Source organism: Brachyistius frenatus, unplaced genomic scaffold, assembly GCF_029030835.1.
Source record: "Brachyistius frenatus isolate BFR_SWC_R1_liver_20210118 unplaced genomic scaffold, ASM2903083v1 Contig_9, whole genome shotgun sequence".
Taxonomy (NCBI): Eukaryota; Metazoa; Chordata; class Actinopteri; family Embiotocidae; genus Brachyistius; species Brachyistius frenatus.
The window spans coordinates 1,236,362-1,255,599 of record NW_027210608.1 but is presented as its reverse complement, the minus strand read 5'-3'; the positions used below and the strand labels follow the sequence as shown (position 1 = coordinate 1,255,599).

General features: G+C 41.7%; 1 protein-coding gene across 1 annotated transcript in view; it reads left to right on the top strand.

Moving 5' to 3' along the window:
* The first annotated feature begins 330 nt into the window (after positions 1–330).
* Positions 331–19,238, top strand: part of slc7a10a (solute carrier family 7 member 10a) — a 29,664-nt gene continuing 10,756 nt past the window's right edge. The window contains exons 1-3 of the mRNA XM_069690288.1: positions 331–521; positions 11,065–11,269; positions 13,790–13,941. Of these exons, the coding sequence (XP_069546389.1) occupies positions 416–521; positions 11,065–11,269; positions 13,790–13,941 (463 nt within the window). The 5' untranslated portion in view covers positions 331–415. The remainder of the gene's footprint in view (positions 522–11,064; positions 11,270–13,789; positions 13,942–19,238) is intronic.

Sequence of the window (19,238 nt, the reverse complement as noted above, 5' to 3'; positions counted from 1 at the left end):
ACTGATATATGAAAATATAACACTTATTCTGTTGCAGTTGTATGGTCTTAAATTTAATATTCAAATATCGTTCAATATGTTTTCATAACAAAATGACAACATTTATACTTTCATATTGGTGGACATGAAGAAAATACATAATTAGGGCAAACATATTGGCTTGTTAAGTAAACTGTAAGTAATTACATTTTCTTCTCTGTATCTTCAGCTGTTGACTCTCTGAATCCTTATACACCTTTACATCAGCATACCTGGCAAGGTGGGGATTTCAGTGGTGAGTCGCGCGCATGCGCACGTCCTCCCCCGTTCATCAGAAGGATATAATAAGTGCAGCCCGGAGAGCGGAGCCTGGTTCAATCTACAGTATCTGGACCGGACCGAGGCGGACAGGAAGCGCATTTGCAAGGCGGAGGAGATGGAGGACAAAGAGAAAAGAAAGAAGGATGAAAACTCCTCCAAAGACAACAGAGTCACTCTGAAGAAAGAAATTGGACTTCTGAGCGCGTGCGCTATTATTATCGGTAAGTGTGTGACAGATTTAGTCTTAAATGGAGTAGTCCTTTTCATGAACAGCGGTTCGAAGTTAACGAGGAAACGTGTCAGAGCGGCTGGCGGGCTTACTACTGTAACGTGGCTGCTCTATCGCTTTGTTGTTAAAGTTAGAATATCAAGGCACACAGTGGGAGTCAGACAAGGACCCAGTTTCCGATCGAGTCCTAATCTACTGTAAGGACACTGTAGAGCTATGAATAGAACCTATCTTTCTTAAATGGTGTAAGTGTCAGAATTTGGCACAAAACCGCCAAAATACGCACCGAAAGGTCGCTTTTACGCACGGACGCTCTGATGTCCGGTTCTAGTTCGGAGTGCAGACTTTTAGGCTTTGTGTGGAAACTGTTGCATCAGTCGGGATCATCTGAATATGGACATGCCTACGTGGCTGGATCTTCTCATGTTGAACTTGAAAGGCACGCAGACAAAGCAAAACCTCCATGTGGTTCAGTGGTACCGTTGTAATAGAGCAGGGGTTCGAGCTTCAATGTCCCGAGTCCTCCACCGGGTAAAGGCAGGCATTAATGTCGTTCCTTTCAGTCTCTCTACGATAACCCGCGCATACTATAAACGCTGTCGCACTGCAACACAGGCAATTTACACTAAAAATGCAGACACGGGAAATGAGGGCTGCTTTAATGGAGGAAGTTACGCTGTTGCTAACGGTTTCCTGTACTTTATAGTGTAGCCCGCTGAACAGTTACCATATGCAGTCCTCATCTGGAGCAGGAAACTCAACAGGTTATGGAGTGTGCATTCTAATCGGACAGTAATACAGAGGACTCCCTTCGCGCCAGCTGCCAGCTGATAACCAGTGGCGAATGAACACATACGGGGTCTGGCATCGGTGCTTCTGCAGACAGTTTGAGGATGCGAAAATAGTTTGGTCAGTTCTTGTATGTTAATTTTTTTAGAGGTGTTTTAACAACACTGTCTTGAGCACTGAATTAAAGTTATGACATAGTAGTACAAAATGTGGAAGAGTGGATTTAAGCCATAACATTGCACCCCGTCATTCCTCAGACATTTCCTACTAACCTTGAAATACGAGCTCAGGTTTTTGGTTTTTCAGCTGTAAATCAGCCTCAGAAAATCAGCTACAGTTTGTGCGGTTAACGACAGGGAAGGCAGAGACATCAGGCTGACTATAACTAGACATCTTTAGTGCAAGTCACATGTCATGTGCCACTAAAAACATACAATACTCCAATTACTTCCACGTGGTCCAAAAGCAGAGCTGTAATTTGGAGATCTAACAGTAGGATAGGATTAGCTCTCCCCACAAAAAAAGTCCTCCACCATAAGTAGGCAGTGACCAGGATGGTAGAAGGAGCTAAGATGACATTTTCTACAATGTTGATTACTTCCAGTACCTGCAGCTCACAGATCCTCATATTTACTACATTTGTTGTGATAGATACGCAAATCAAATGAAAATGTATTTCACAGAGCGCACACACACACACACACACACACACACACACACACACACACACACACACACACACACACACACACACACACACACACACACACACACACACACACACACACACACACACACAATCCTTCAAGAATAACTATTAAATAGAGAGCAACACATGTATATTCATCACGAGGAAAAATGATAAACACTTCTTGCATTACCTCTCATTCAAAGGTGGGATATGTAGCACAATCTGACCTTTGAAGAGTTACAACAGAACGAAGGAACAGTGTGAACCTTTTAATAGGACACATCATAGCATGATTTGTGGAAAGATATCAGAGTCATGAATCAGTTTACAACTTCCTTATCATACAATATCAGCCCAGTATCCAGCCCAAGTGTGTCATACACCTGTCGGTACAGTAGAGGAGACTGTGCCATTGTCACAGTTTGTCTCTCCAAGTTGTGAGAAAGTACACAGGTGTATCACTATAGAAGGAAGAAGCCATGTGATGAAGTACAAGGACTAATAAAGCCAATACAGAAGGAAGGTTGGGGCCATCGGATGGAAAGAAACGCAGGACTTTCACCCAGACGGCCAGTGTTCAGGTTCGTGAGAAAACAGAAATCAACAGATTTTAAGTATGTTACTAATATGACGTAAAGTATTAACTTCGATAATATTCATTAAGTAATTTACCTGACCTTATGCACCTTATGTTCCATGCCGATAGTAGTCGAGGCACTGACACTGTGGACTGACAGGTGTATTACACGTAATTCCGGGTTGCCAATATTATAATATGGCCCAGATAAAATATGTCGCACGAACATATTATGGTGCGAGCACCCTCTGAAAACATGGTATCATATGATGTTTATCATGCCATTATAATGCTTGTGGTATGGATCGTACTACTGCAGAACATCTAATGCCAGTTATAGGCCTTGTTCTTTGCCTGCTATAAAGGTTTCATGGTACATGGTGTCCCTCCAGATTCTAACACTGTATTTTTAGTCCGAGTCTTCGGGTTTGTCCATCAGACAATGCGGGTTTCATCTATATAACAGTGTATGCCAGGTGGAATTCTGTTTCCTGTTTGTTCAGTGTGCATATGGATGATTTATCAAAACAACTGAATGGGTGTCTCGTTGGAAACTCTGTTATCAATCATATTATGTTTATAGAGTCCATAGAGTCCATACAGTGCTGGGCTGCAGCAATTACTGAAGGTGTGTTCACAGTACAGCAAAGGTGATGGCATCAGGTTTAAAGCCAAAAATAGTAATGTCATGGTAGTTAGAACTAGAGAGGATAGAAAATCAGTTACTTCTGTGTTTCACGTGTCCGATATTCCTCTTCACCTTATGACATGCTAATCACCGATGATTTGAATGATGACGGACATACTTATCGACAGTGTTGTGCTCAGTCCAATACGTCGCTTCTCAAGTTTAGTATGGGTTCCATCAATGTTGACAAATACTCATTATTCAGAGCTTTGTGCTCACTTTATGTACACAGCGTATCTTTGGTGGAGCTGCAGGAAAACTATTATGCGGAGGCTCATTGTAGCTTGCAGTGATGCGGTGAGTTTTGTTGCTTTAGGTCTATCACTGATTATATGGTGCCAGTAAACGACTTGTGTACTCTTGTGCTCCCACGTGAGGCAATTCTAAGATGTCTGATGCACAACTTCATGTATCACTTGGTTGAGTCGGAAAACGGCATCATTAAAGCTTTTAAACAGCCCTAGAAAGAGCAGCTCTCTGTACTTATGCAGGTCGAGAAAACACTGGAGATGCAGCCTACATCTGAGCTGTCTTTTAAGTTAAATTATGAATTGTCATTGTTCTGTCTTGCATGTCTTGCTTTCTTTTTTTTATGGATCCTCCTTGGAGTGTTAAATTAGTTATAATTATCTTTATAGCGAAGGTTACATCTGTTTTGCTGTGCTTTGATAGAAGCTGATACCGCATAGTTAACGCTCCTACAACCAGCCCATTGAACTTATTTTGCTCATTTGACAAACACCAGTCCTAGATTCAAGGTCTCCAACCTTTTTCCGTCCGAGAGCTACTTTGACAAAACGAATGTATCCGTCCAGCTACTCTTTATCTCAGACACTGTAACATTTATTCACATAGCTGAGTGCCACGGAACAAGCTGAATAAGCTTCTTCTATGTAAACAATAACAAACTGATTCTCAACACACACGTACTCATCCCCTGCCTTAGATGTTGCCAATGTCTCTCAAAGCAAACCAAAAGGTCTGAGTAGACTTCAGGGTTTATTGCAGAGCTTCAACACTTTTATGTTACACACAAACACACGCACTGACAAACTGACAAATTGAACTGCACAATTTGTACACACGAGCAACTTGAGTCATGCTCCTGCCCACCCGCTGGCCTACTCACATGTCCAATGCTTTACTCTCGTAATGTGGACTACTGCTGTCAGCGTGCAGTCCTCACCGCATGCAACCACTACTCACACCGCTGCTTACACTTTGGACAAGACAGTAAACCACATATCAAATGACAAATAATATTAATCTTTAACCGCACTGAACGTACTTTTATCACACTCAGTGGGAAATATGACACCGTTCCCACATGTTCGCAGCTCTATTCCTGCAACAACCTGTCAGTTCCCCCTCTGGGCAAAGTCTGGTCATCACTGCTTCATGCTTCTTAATACACGCATGACAAGTTCACATCCATAAAAAGATATTTCCCTGTAAAACAAGTTTTCAGACCAACTTTACGACTGAAGGAGTGATTGTGTCGTGTCTTGACACAGGAGGGTGGTGAGTGATTCCCGTGAGTTAAATGGTGATTAATCTGAGCAGCAGAGTTTCACGGCAGTGGTGCAGGGAGGCTGAGAGGGTCAGTAGGACTCTGATTCATGCTTTCAGCAGCGATGCCAAACTTTATGACATAACAAACACAACGCAGGCATTATGTAACAGCTCCGCATCTCACCACAGCCCCCACAATCAGATCAGACAGTGATAAATGCGCTCCTCGGACCTCCTCTCTTGTTCTGAATCATTAGGGAGCATTCAGAGCTATGGTGTGCCTCACTGGGCTTTAAGACCTTAAATGTTTACAGTTGAGTCTTTTTTTCTTTTTTGGGAAGACTCTTTTTATCCCGAACTTCTCCAAAGATAAAATTTTAAAAAAAACAAAAAAACATGGACGTTCTGCTTGGACAGCTGCTGTTTGGTTTCTCTGTTGTGTGTGTTAGTTTTTGTTTTGTCCTCTCTTTTGGTCGGGGTGATGACATGAATGCCAGGCTGGATTTGAGCTCATGACATGGTGACTTATTAGTTCGTGCCTTTCGCCAACTGAGCCACCAGGGGACCTGTTGTTGTCCCTGTTTGGGGGTCAGCTTAGTCCGAACTATAACCCCAATGTTTCCAACATCCCACAGCACTAAATCACCAGATCTTTGTATAAATGGAGTTATAGCTGTACATGATATGTTTATTTTGCAATGTCTCTATTGATCACAGAGTAAATATGAATTATACAAAACAGCCTCGGCTGCACTGATGGTTTTAACTAAACTGTATGTTAACGGCCATGAAAATAGGTTGCTTTTCACTGTCTTTTTTCCAGATATGAATGTACAAAAGTCAGATCACAGATCTCATTGATGCACAGGGTGGACAAAATAGGAGAAACGCCTGTCAGTACATGACAACGGCACCACAAAATGCAGATTCTCAAACTATCATACAGTTGAATTAACAGCTCCCCTCCAAAAAAAAGTATCTTTTCAGACTGAAATTTCCAACCTTCATGAGAGAATTTGGTGCAAGACTGTGTACATCACTCTCCGGCCAGCCACAACCGAGACAGTCCTCTGCGGAGTGAGACAGAAAGTCCTCTGCGGAGTGAGACAGTCTGCTGTGGAGTGAGACAGCCCATCCTCTGGGGGGGGGTAGAGTGTTCAGAGACCGACAAACCTTTGTGTCTTTCCCCTTTGATTTTTATGAAGTACTGTATATATTAACTTCATTGTTTCTTGTTTATATCATCCGACAACAGGGACTGATTGATGCACTAAAGCATTATAAGATCTGACAGTAAACCTATCTATGCTTTTACCTAAGTTTTTATATTTATTTCATATCCGTTTGACACGTCCGGGGCTGCAGGTAAAAGAATAAGACTAAAACGTTCATACACGTCATGAGAATACATCTAATAATATATTCATTTAATTAAAAAAGCACATGTAATTAGTCAGATCTTCTCGTGTACTTTATTATAAGCCCTCAACTTCGGCTTCACTTTCACACAGTCAGCACACATCCTTCCATCCTTTAGCAGCTGCAGCTGTGCTGCTTCCAGCTGGATTATGCGTTCAGCTCCATTTTATATTTTTAAATGATAGTTTGCTCCTCTTTTGTAAAATATGTGGCTCTGCTGTCAATAAACTTGTCCATGTTTGTGATTGGGTAGATGCTGCAACAAAGTCAGGTCAGATGTCAGTAGACCTGTCATTTGCTACTGGTAACCTGTAATCCAGTACTACCTGCTTCAGGGTCGGGCCATCAGTGACTAAACCGGTACCCCGTGAGGAGGGTGGCTGGACACCTTGGTGGAATTAAAAACAAGATCCATCTCTAAAGGGTGTATGATCTCTTATATGAGCCATCGGCCATCCAGCAACTCTCTTCAGCTTGCTGACACTGGATAGACGAAGTTCATTAGCCCTGTAAAGCAATTAATCTAGGAGAGGAACCTCTGATATAAGCATCCCCCAAAAAGGAGCAGGGGGTGCTAAGCATCTCTGGGTAAAGACAGGCCACAAATGGAATCTGAATGTAGGAACGTATAACATCAGGACGTGGATGCAAGAGAGACTCGTGGAATTGGAGGAGGAACTAGAGGGGACCAAATAGATCATCGTAGAAATCAGCGAAGTATGTAGGAAGGGCGAGCAGTTTGAAGAATTAAAAGGTGGACACCATTTTTACCATATTGGATTGAAAGACAAAAGTCAAGCAGGGGTATGTTTCCTTGTGCATAGAAACCTAGCAGGAAATGTAATAGAAATAAAAGGAGTAAATGAGCATTTGGCACAACTCGCACTGAAAATTAACAAAAGGTATAAAGTAAAGATTATCCAGGTGTATGCACCGACATCTACCCATGGGGATGAAGAAGTAGAACAACTTTATGAAGACATTGCAAACTTGTTAGAGGAAGGAAATGCACAGTTTAAAATACTAATGGGACACTTCAATGCTAAGGTGGGAAAAAAAGATGGAGAAGAGGAAGCGGTTGGAAACTTTGGTACAAACGACAGGAACAACAGGGGAGATAGACTTGTGGAATTCGCCATAAGTAACAAATTGAAGATTTTAAATACCTTCTTTAAGAAGAGAGATTCAAGAAAGTGGACTTGGAAAAGTCCCAATGGGAGAACAAAGAAAGAAATAGACTTCATACTGTCAAACAAACAACATTCAAGATGTCACAACAATCAACAAAGCAAATATACGTAGCGACCACAACATGCTAATGTGCAAGTTGAAAATCAACACCCGTCTAGAGAGAAATAAGCTGGTCAGACCCAAATACAGCAACATTAATCTAGAACATTTGAATGCAAAATACGAGGAATTTCAGTTGGAATTGGAAAATTAGTTTCAGGCACTGAATGATGAGTGGGTGGATGGTTCAAGATGTCTTGATGAATAGAACAAGCAGGTGACAGAAGTTATACAAGAAAGTGCACTCAAAATTGTAAGAAAGAAACCCAAAGCTAAAGATAACAAAATCTCGGCCAACACTCGAAAATTAATGCAAAAGAGGAGACAGATGAAAATGGACAATACAGGCATTCAAAACATAAAATGTGGAGACATGCAAAACTATTAGAAAAAATGTGAGGGAAGATATTCAAACATACAATACCAATATGATGCAGTCTACAATAGAAGGGAAAAAAAGCTTGAAGAAGACCAAAAATAAGCTAGCCCGTGGGAAGCAGAAGATAACCAGCCTTCTTGACAACAATGGTGGAGAAATAACTGCTCAAGACCTTATACTCAACAGAATAGAAGAATTCTATTCACAACTGTATGACAGTAATAAATCAAGCACCAGAAATAACTTAAAGAAGGTCTGCCATCTGTGACTGATTGGGAAGTTAAGCATGCCATCAAACATTTGAAAAGGGGAAAAGCACCATGCCCAGACAATATACTAATCGACACACTCAAAGAAGGTGGAGATATAGTTTGCACAGAGTTAGCGAAATTATTCTCTGCATGTATACAACAAGAGAAAGTACCGCAAGAATGATAACTGCACAAAAAAGGGGACAAGAAAGACTTGAAAAATGATAGGCCCATCAGTTTACTTTCGAACATCTACAAACCTTTCACAAAGATTATCATCAACAGACTGGAAAGCACATTAGATGAAAACCAACCAAAAGAGCAGGCAGGTTTCAGAAGAAACTACTCAACAATGGACCACATACACTATATACACATATACATATATACTAAATCAACTCAAAGAGAAATGCCTTAAGTACAACATCCCTCTCTGTGTAGCGTTTGTCGACTACGAGAAGGCTTTCAATTCCGTAGAGACCCAGGTTGTATTGAAAGCAAGGCATTAATGGTAAATACATAGCGTTAATAAGAGACATCTACTGTGACTGCACTACCACAGTGAAATTACATAAAGAAAGCAACAAAATTAAAATCAAGAAAGGAGTAAGACAGGGAGATACCATCTCACCCAAACTTCACCGCTTGCCTTGAGAGCATATTCAAAACAACGGACTGGGAAAACAAAGGGATAAACATCAATGGACAACGATTTAATCATCTCAGATTTGCAGATGATATCGTATTACTATCACATAACCTACAAGAAATTGAAACAATGCTCCAAGACCTTGATACTGCAAGCAGGAAATTCGGCTTAAAAAGGAACATCAAAAAGACCAAAGTTCCGGCAGGCACCGTAACGACATCCAAGACAATAATTGTAAATGGTATACAACTAGAACAGGTGGAAGAATACATCTACTTGGGACAAAGATTCACCTTAACTCCCAAAGAAACCTCCCAATACTGTATGTCTGAAGTAGAAAATATTCAACCAGTATATGGTCATGACATATCCTTCAGAAACATGGACACTGACAACTAAAATGGAAAAGAAAGTCTCCTTAGCTCAACACAATATGGAACGCAGCATACTAAATATCACACACAAAAATAGAAAAACAAATAGGTGGATAAGGGAACAAACTAAAGTGCAAGACATCATGGAAATCATCAAAAACAGAAAGTGGACTTGGGCCGGTCATTTGGCCAGGGAGCAGATGGAAGATGGAGTACAAAAATCACTGTATGGACACCAATAGAAGGCAAATGAAATAGAGGAAGACATCGGAAGAGATGGAGAGATGAAATCCAACACTACTGGCGCACTGCCAACGGGTATAGTTTCGCAAGGGTCAGAAAGTTGTGGAAACTCCATGCTGAGGCCTTTGTCCTGCAGTGGACTGACAATGGCTGAACATGATGATGATGAGACGCTGCAAACACCATCTCTCTTATGTGAATGTGCTCAGAGCCGAAAGCAGAAAGCCTGAGTTAACAGACAAAGTTGATAAAAAAAAAAAAAACACCGTCGTTGTACCGATTATCTCTGACGGAGAGTTTCCGCTTTGTTGAGCAGCTCAGACAAAGAAAACCTGGATATGTTGAGCTTCCGTAGTACACCCCTCAGGGAAGGCCATGAATATCAGTTACTGTATTTCTGTCAAAACCACTACATCCATTCATCCACTCATTACCTAATGACAGGTCAAATGAAAAAAACTTTTCACAAGTTTCCCTTTCCTCAAGTGCACATAATCTTGACCATACTGTTACAATGCTTTGACCTCTTACCCTACTGTTTGTATAGGATTGATGCCTATTCTACAGTTGCATGTATTATTTGTCGCTGTGGGTGACAGAAAGGAACTGAAACAGTTTCACAGATGCATCACTTGCACCACAAGATGGACATAATGTTAATGATGGGGAGATTTTGGGGATTGGAGAAGTCATTAAATTAGTTTCCATGAGGCTTTTTTTTTAAATGTTTGGGATATTTTGGATGCCATGTTTTTTTTTCTCTGTCCAAGCACTTTTTGTTTACACCCTTTATGTTTGTTGTGTTCTCAGAAATGTTTACATGGATATGTGAGCAGTTAGGAGGATTACCAGACTTCAGATAACAATAATAGACCGTCCCTTTCAAGAAATCACAATCTTGAAGTTATAGAAATTCAACCAGTCTTGAACAAAAAAAAAGAGCAGAACAGGAAATGATGGGGTTTATGGGAAATGTGCTTTTATCATGAGAATTATTCTACCAATCCTTTCACCTCCAGGGTTAGACGCATGTTATAGTTTCATACATGAATATTGTGCACACAATGACAACGATGCAGCGGAGCATTTGAGAGGGAGGAGATAGAGGAAGAGGAGATGGAGGATGAGGAAGAGGAGATGGAGATTTTGTATATTTTGAATTAATATTATTTTAAAAAGCATTTAAAGCAGGTGTTTTCACCGAAAATTTAACCTCTGTATTTTATATTGGAGTCACAGACAGATTTGAAACGCTATAGTACTTTTATATCGGAGGAATCTTTTGTAACTTCGAGCCCATGGTTCTTTGAGTTCAGAATAAAAAACTAAACTACTTCCAGCCATATCTATGTCATGAAGTGTGCTTATTACCGAAACTTCACAGATAGCATCACAATTTCCAGGAAAAGTTGCTGTAAAGTAAAACATTATTGATCGCAACAATCAGTAATAAACTGTAAAATCGTGGACAGACTGAATAGAGTTCTGAACTATGAAAGTCACACTGAGACTTGATTCTAAATGTTTGGAGTTCAAGTTAATCTGCAATTTAGTATTTAAGTGTGACAACTTTGTGTGTCACGGTAGTTTTTCTGCATACGTTTGTGCTCTGAGTAGTTAAATATTTAATCTGTTGTCAAGTGTAAATAACCATGGTGGTGCTTTCTCCTCAGGTAACATCATCGGCTCTGGGATCTTCATCTCACCGAAAGGAGTGCTGGAGCATGCCGGCTCAGTGGGGCTGTCACTCATCGTCTGGGTTTGTGGAGGGGGGATCTGTGCGCTCGGGTCCTTGTGCTATGCTGAACTGGGCGTCACCATCCCAAAGTCTGGAGGGGATTACTCATATGTGACAGAAATCTTTGGAGGATTAGTGGGGTAAGTCCTGTTGTTTTCCCAGTTTTCCAACACTAATGTGCCTAAAACCACAGCAGCCAATTATCATCTTGGCTTGAGTTGTACTCGCCGGGTATGAATGTAACATTTACTCAAGAATGTAACATTTAACCAAGTACTGCACTTAAGCACAAATTTCGGGCACTTTACGTGTGTATTTCTATTTCATGCAGCTTTATACTTTTACACCACTACATTTGTGTGACAGTTTTAGTTTTTTGTTACTTTTCAAAATAGAATAGCCTTTCTGTCCAGTGAAAACCACGTATCTCCACATCTGGTGATTTTGAACTTGTCTGATAAACTGAAGGATAAATTGTTCCTTTACATGTTGAGAAAATTCTCCTACTCCTGAAACTAAATAAACCATTTAAATCCCTCTTGGGTTAGTTGGGAAATGCATCATCACAAAGCTGAAAAAACAGGTGTGTTTTTCGAAGCATGTGGAGATATTTTGAGATATGTGGTTGTCACAGGAATGTGACACTACAAGCATACAATGAGCTTATAGATCATTACTGGAGTTTAACCAACAGAATATAAAGTTAAACTAGCTCAACCTTAAATTACTGCAGCAGTAAAATGCACATGCAAAACTCTGACTGGAAGAATTTACTCAGAAATAGTACTTTTAGTTTTGATACCACTACTATTGTTTACGTGGATATACACTAAGTTTTGCTGATGATACCAACATAATTTTACCAATATCACAGTGTGATGTTAGTACTTTTAATTTAGTAGAGGACCTGAATACCTCTTCCTCCGCTGGTATGGATTATACTGCAACAACTCAACGTGGTTAAGTAGAACTGCACGCCTGGAACCAATCCGCTCTGAAGGTCTTGTGATTTTCATGTGTTCATGTGACATGTCAGCTGATCATAGAACATAGAGAGTCTGAAAGCCACTACTCTTTACTGCGTTGTTGGTCTCAGTTATTTTCAAGTGTAAAATGAAGCAAGGAAAAAAAACGACCATAAAGGCAGAACAACAGGTGCAACAGCAAAAGAAGCAAAGACAACAGGAGAAAGTAAGACATAGTGAAAACAAAGGTCTGTGTTACAAACCAAACCCTGTCTACTCTTAGAAATGGGTTCCTATCCAACTATGTGACTTGCATTCATTTAAATTAGAAAAGCCAGGTGGAATTCTTTTCAACATTGGAAATGCATTTTGTCATTTAAAGAATTTCTGAACAAGAATTTTACAATTGAATTGTAACAGATGCCACTGATACCAAAATATGGTCTGAATGACTTTGGTCCCCATTGACTTTTTATCTCGTGACCATTGTAGGAGCCACATATTGTTTGCATATTAATGTGTTGGTTTGTATGTGCATTAGGACCTGGGTGGTGTGTGTGTGTGTGTGCTGATGGCTGTATACTCCATAATTAAAAGGGATTGCAGTCAAATATTCACCTTTTGTGGCTTTTGATGATCACGGAATAAGGTGAGCTCGGGAATAACATTTCTGTTGACCATATTTTGGTATTGGATTGAGCTGTTTGGATCTTTTGTGCCTTTTGTCTTTGCACCGATGCATTGAAACTACTGTGAGGTGGAATCGGCTATCGGTTTCTTGATAGACAGTCAGATGCGATAGCCGTCATCAGATCAAAACTTTTGTCTAATACTTTGGTCAGTTATCAAGTATCTGCAAAACTAATAACATTTCAACCAGCTGCACTTTGTGTTTAGTGCTAATTAGCAGATTGTTAGCATGCTGACATGCTGATCTGAGATGTTAACCAGATAAACATCAGCATGGTCAGCACGAGCATGTTAGCATGCTGATGTTGATTTAAAATTTGGCTCAAAACAAAGCCACAAAGTACATCTGCTAACATGGCGGTAGACTCTTATCGTGTGTTACAGTTTCTGTTGCTCGTCTCACCTTCATCTGATGAAACAGATTTTAAACAATGTATCTGTCTATACAGGCTGCGTAATAGCTTGCATTTCACATATCCACGTAAACAGAAGCAAATGTTTACGCTTCAAGTCTATTTTCCTCTACTTTACACATTCATCTACAGTGATTGTATACTGACCTCTGTATGATGGCCTGTGGGTGAAACACACTCAATAATGTACTTGAACGCCTCCTTTGTAGAGACAGACGGAGCATTGAAGCTGCTGCTGCTCTGCTAATGTGGTGCTCATGCTGCATCTCCTGTGCAGAGAGAGCGTTGGTTTTGTTTTACTTTACTTTCTCCACGTCTGTCTCTTGCAGCCAAGATGTTCAAGAGTAAGCCCTCAACCCCGACTGCTGCTGTACAGAAAACTGCCGCTTCTCTGGCAGCTTTCAGTATGAGTCAATGTGAAGTGAGGAGAGAGAGAGAGAGAGAGAGAGCAGTGAGAGGCGTTTCCCTGTCAAAATAAAAGCCCACAAGGAGCAGCTTGTTGCAGCAACTTCAGCAACACAATTGAACAGAATGTTATGAAAGATGGTTCTTATTGTCACACAACACCTTGTTCTGTCTCTTCCTATCGTAGCTTCCTGTTGTTATGGAGTGCTGTTCTCATCATGTACCCGACCACGCTGGCGGTCATCGCGCTCACCTTCTCCAATTACGTCTTGCAGCCGGCCTTTCAGAACTGCCTGCCTCCGTTCATCGCGACCAGACTCCTCGCCACCATCTGTATCTGTAAGTAACAAGCAGCCCAAAACCATCTGAGACTCCATTCAGGTTTAGTCATGACTCATGAGTTCTTTTGTCATCTATTTTGGTCCTTTACTACGAAGTTTCCTAACTGCACTTCACAGATCATCTGTCAACCACCGTTTCCTGTTTCTTTCCTTCCTTCCTTTTTCCTCAGATTTTCTATGCTTGAGTTTCTACAACTGTTAAGCCAGGGTAACTACTGCTGCTAATGCTAACCACATGCTACTTCTGTTGATCCCAAACAAACCTAAACACATCAAGTCCTGTGCAGGAGAGGGGTTTTCCAGGAAAAAGGCAAGGAGACACTGGTTTCTTCTTTTCATTCCATTTAAAGTCAGATGACAGACTGATTTTAGGCGTCAAACCTTGGCAGGATTCCTTTCAGGACTGTAGTTAAGCCAACTTGTGCCACAGCAAAAGTCAGCACTCACTTTAAAATAAATGCAGCATCACATTAAGTTCTTCAACGCACATATGTTTCGTTTTCACCCCTGCGTGTCCTGAAACATGTGAGAGGAATAGAGCTGTGCAATGCAAAAAGTTTGCAGTTCAGCGGAGCAGCTGGGAATGTCCGACCTTCCACCTCAGGAACGCAGCGTTAAAACAACAAATGTAAAAGTGCTCATGGACTGGCTGTACGTCCACACTGCTGTGGTTACATCTGGGACAAGCAGAATCACAGTTTCAGAGGTTATTTGATCCAAACTGTTCTGCTCAGTGTTTCCACACTGACCAGCTGGTTGATGGCTGGTATGCCGGCCGGGCCTGTCAGCTGGATCGGTTCAAGGAAGTTCAAGTAAACACGATGACGAGTTGTTGACTGATTTGTTTGCTGCGTCTGTGCCCCCTGCGTCTGTCATCGTGACACCCTGCTTCACAGTCAGGTGTCAAACCCTCCGTTGCTTTTGACATTCAGGTCATCTGACTGTATGACCAAGTGTGACTCCCAGTGAGGTCATCAGAGAGAGCGTGCCTTCCTTTGAAGGCTGAAGGATAAAACGTCAAAGCACATTTACAGCAATGATCTCATAATAAAGATCTCAGGATAAACATGGGAACACATATTGCAGTGAGCAGCTAACAGGTGGCAAGAAACTCTGAATGTAAAGCAAAGCCACAAAACTACAAAGGGTACATCAATATAAGCAAACCAAATCCTATTAATTTTGTCTCATGGCTTGATGATATTATGACGCTGTGATAGTTCAGTGTTGTGAAGGCTCACACAGTGTTGTCATTTGATAATTTCTTATGAAAGGCTGTGCTCTATTTACAGCCTCTAATCTGATCAGCGCCGCTGCCTGAAATGTTGGAGTACAGCAATCAGTATTTAAATAGCCAGTGGCAGAAACAGACCGCATGTATCTGGTTGACGAGCCAACCAGTTTGGTCTCGTCTGAACTGGATGGAGAAAGGGAAACGGGGGGACAGATGGGAGTGGGATGGGTGTCTGTGCATGAGAGCAGGTGCATGCATCAGGCTGAGGTTAGCATACAGTATACACTGGTAGAGCACCACTATTTTTGGCAACAAAATGTTACAACCGCAGCCTGGTTCGACTCGGGACTCGGGACTCGCACTGTGTGAGTGTGTTTGTGTTGTGCTCTTTAATGCGGTACGCCTGTGTGTGTGTGTGCACACACGTGTGCGAGTGTCAGTATCAGTGTCAGACTACATAATGGTGCCAGCCTTTGTGAACGCCGCTAATGAGAGGGTGTGTCTTCACCATTGTGCATTGTTTGGCGCTCCTGTCACCGAGCGCCATGGAAACAGGAAGGATACCTTGCACATCAGTGAAGAGGGATCCCATTGGTCCGCTGACGTTCTGGTCAGATGATTGATGTTCCTATTGGCTGCTGAGTGCCGCCCCCGTCCTCCTCTGTGATCTACAGCATCACACTTCAGACCTAAAGGCACAGACAGATTGTAGTCATGTATCTGTGATCGGCTTCGCCTCTCGTGTGAAAGTTGACCAGCAGCTTGTGAGCAGGGAAAGTGATCAATACGGTCAATATGGAACTGGTGATCGATATGAAAACATCAGGAAAGATCAAGTTGAAGAATCTTGGCTGTCAGGGACAAACTAAACATTTTCTATCAGTTGGTGTGGACACCGTTTCACCTGAAATACTCTGAGATTACAAGATTCAATATTTTCCCACACTGCTCAGTCTTACTGAGGCTGCTCTTAACTCAACTGAACTTTTCTTAGCTGAGGGTTGATGAATGTGAGTCAGCTTAGATATGTGTCCTCCCCTGCAGAGTGGACTGCATAAGAGTCACAAGTGACCCAGGTGTGTGTGTGTGTGTGTGTGTGTGTGTGTGTGTGTGTGTGTGTGTGTGTGTGTGTGTGTGTGTGTGTGTGTGTGTGTGTGTGTGTGTGTGTGTGTGTGTGTGTGTGTGTGTGTGTGTGTGTGTGTGTGTGTGTGTGAGAGAGAACCAGACAGGTCCAGTCGTGGGCTGGTTGTGTTCTTCTAAGAATAGGCACACTGGACAGCCCCCAGCAGCACAGTCATGTACCCAATACACCCATTTCAGGAAACACACTCTGCAACACCTCTTTATTCTGTCAGATATTCATCTGCTTCACTGAATAAAACTGCTTCAAAAACTACACATTTCAGCAATGAAAATCAGGATATATTTCTTTTTTCTTCAAAATGTAAAAGAGTATAACAAGTCATTGACCCAAGACATCATTTTCATACTCACTGAAACCCAAATATCACTACAACTGATACATTTTAAAGTAGGAGGGATACACATGCTGATTCTCAGTTTTACTGAGGACAAACAGCAACAGATTCTTCTTTTATTCATTTGAGCGCAGCAGGAACCAGATTTTAGTCACCACTTCAGTAACACGTCAAAGTGTTGGTGCAGCAGCAGTAAACAAAGGGAGGAAGTTTCAGCTAATCACATTATATCTCACCCACTTTTACATAATGTATTACACAAAACAAGCCTATGAAATAATATAAAAACTAATATATAAAACATGCCATTTCACTTTCATTTTAACTGAGCAAATGTTTTTCCATTTACAAAAAAGATTTCAAAACAATGATAGAAATGTATATTTCTTAGTTTTTATTTGTTTTGACCAGCCTGAAGCTGAACGGCCTTCACAGTGTGAACCGTTTCAAGGTTGCATCTCTCTTCCGCTCGTTCTCAGCATTTGGAAAAGAGATCCCTCCATGAAGTGAGAACAACAGTACAACTACAGTATATGTACAATGTAGAAGCGGATGAATGAAGCGATGCACAGTACGCAGGCTTAGAATGAATATCGATATCATGCACATCCAATTTGAATGTGAACAAGTGATTTCAATTTGGTGTTGGCAGCCGTCCTTTGTGTCCCTGATCATGCTGGAAGTTTTTATATTGAAAGCTGCAGAAAACTCCTTTGGAGTTTGATTGAGAGATGGCAGTCGGTCAGCAGACTAACCACTACAGCTGCTCTGTAGATGGAAAAACTGTAAAACTGCATCTCATCTATTGAGGAATGAAATATAATGTAAAAAGAAGCCAGCAGTCAAAAACGAAGAGGAATGTCACTTTGTTTCACTTCCTCATCATCCTCATAAACTTGTTCACACGCAGCCCTGTCAGAGATTCAGAATAGAAAACTATGCTCATTCTTGTCATACAGGAATACCGGATGTAATTTTCTGCTGTTGCAACAAACTGACAGTGGTTTTAGTTTTCTACCCCGGAGGGAAACTGCACAAGCTTATAACAAGCACACAAGTCAAGACACTCGTAATCCACCAAGTTTTTATGTTTGGTCTTTACTGTTATGACATTCTCATCTACATTTATTCTTAAGGTAGTTTAATGGCAGAGTCCGCTTTTAAAATATATTTTACACCAAAATCCACAAGAAAAAATGATAGTAAACTATGTTAACAGAAATTTCTCAATGAGTCTGTGATTCTCTGTAACTGTGCAGCCCTCTTTGGTCTCGTTTAAAAAAACAGTTTAAGTCTGAATGGGATTGAAATAGAGGCAAATTAACATGGTTAACAGCGTGATGGTGGAGTGCAGAATTTATCTTCCCATACACTCCATGATGACTGCAGTGTTAGTCATCAGCATGTCATGTCATGTATTTATTTCACTCAGTAAATCCTGTGGATTTACCGTCATCTGAAGAGATTCTGGTGTTAGATACTTCGCGGTGGACAGGACGGGACCGGACAAGACAGGACAGGACAGGAGATAGAGGTTTATTGCCAGTTCAGTGACTCCAGTGACCAGATTGTGCACCAGGAGGAGGCGATCCTGAGGTTAAAGCCCCCTGATAAATCTGCACTGAGTCGGGATCCGAATCCATTAAGACTTAAAGCAGTAATTAGTTTAGTATTCTGGTGCTGAGGCAGCCTTCAATGGAAGCAGTGACAGCAGGACACAGATTTACCTGCACTGTCACATTCAAAGCCACTGGCACCTCCTTCCCGTCAGCGTGGACACAGAGGAAAGTTAGGGGATGTGGCAGTTGTGGTGGTGGTGGTGGTGTGTGTGTGTGTGTGTGTGTGTGTGTGTGTGTGTGTGTGTGTGTGTGTGTGTGTGTGTGTGTGTGTGTGTGTGTGTGTGTGTGTGTGTGTGTGTGTGTGTGTGTGTGGGGGGGGGGGGGGGTTTCCACAGGAACACAGAAACGGAAATGCGTGTACCACCCCTCGGGTAATTGACTATAAAACATAGTGGTGTTGGAGGGGGGAGAAAGCTCTGCCCGGTGCCACCTCAACCTCTTGCCAAAAATTCACACGTGGTGTGTGTGTGTGTGTGTGTGTGTGTGTGTGTGTGTGTGTGTGTGTGTGTGTGTGTGTGTGTGTGTGTGTGTGTGTGTGTGTGTGTGTGTGTGTGTGTGTGCGCCCGCGCCAGCGGAAGCAGTTTGTTCAGATTTGTGTGGTGGGAGGGGAGCCGTGCCCTGGTGATGGATGACATCGTTGATAACACCCTCCGCCTGGATATGCCTGCGCACACACACACACACACACACACACACACACACACACACACACACACACACACACACACACACACACACACACACACACACACACACACACACACACACACACACACACACACACACAGCAACAGTGAGCTGGTGTGTGAAAGCGAGGAGTAGTGACAGGTCAGAATACAAAACAAGAAATATGGAGAATAAATAAGATAAAGACAGAAAGGATTTAATGATGCAGAAAACTGAGAAACAAGAGGACGGACAAAGAAAGATGGAGAGTCGAGACCTTCTTACTTAAACACACCAC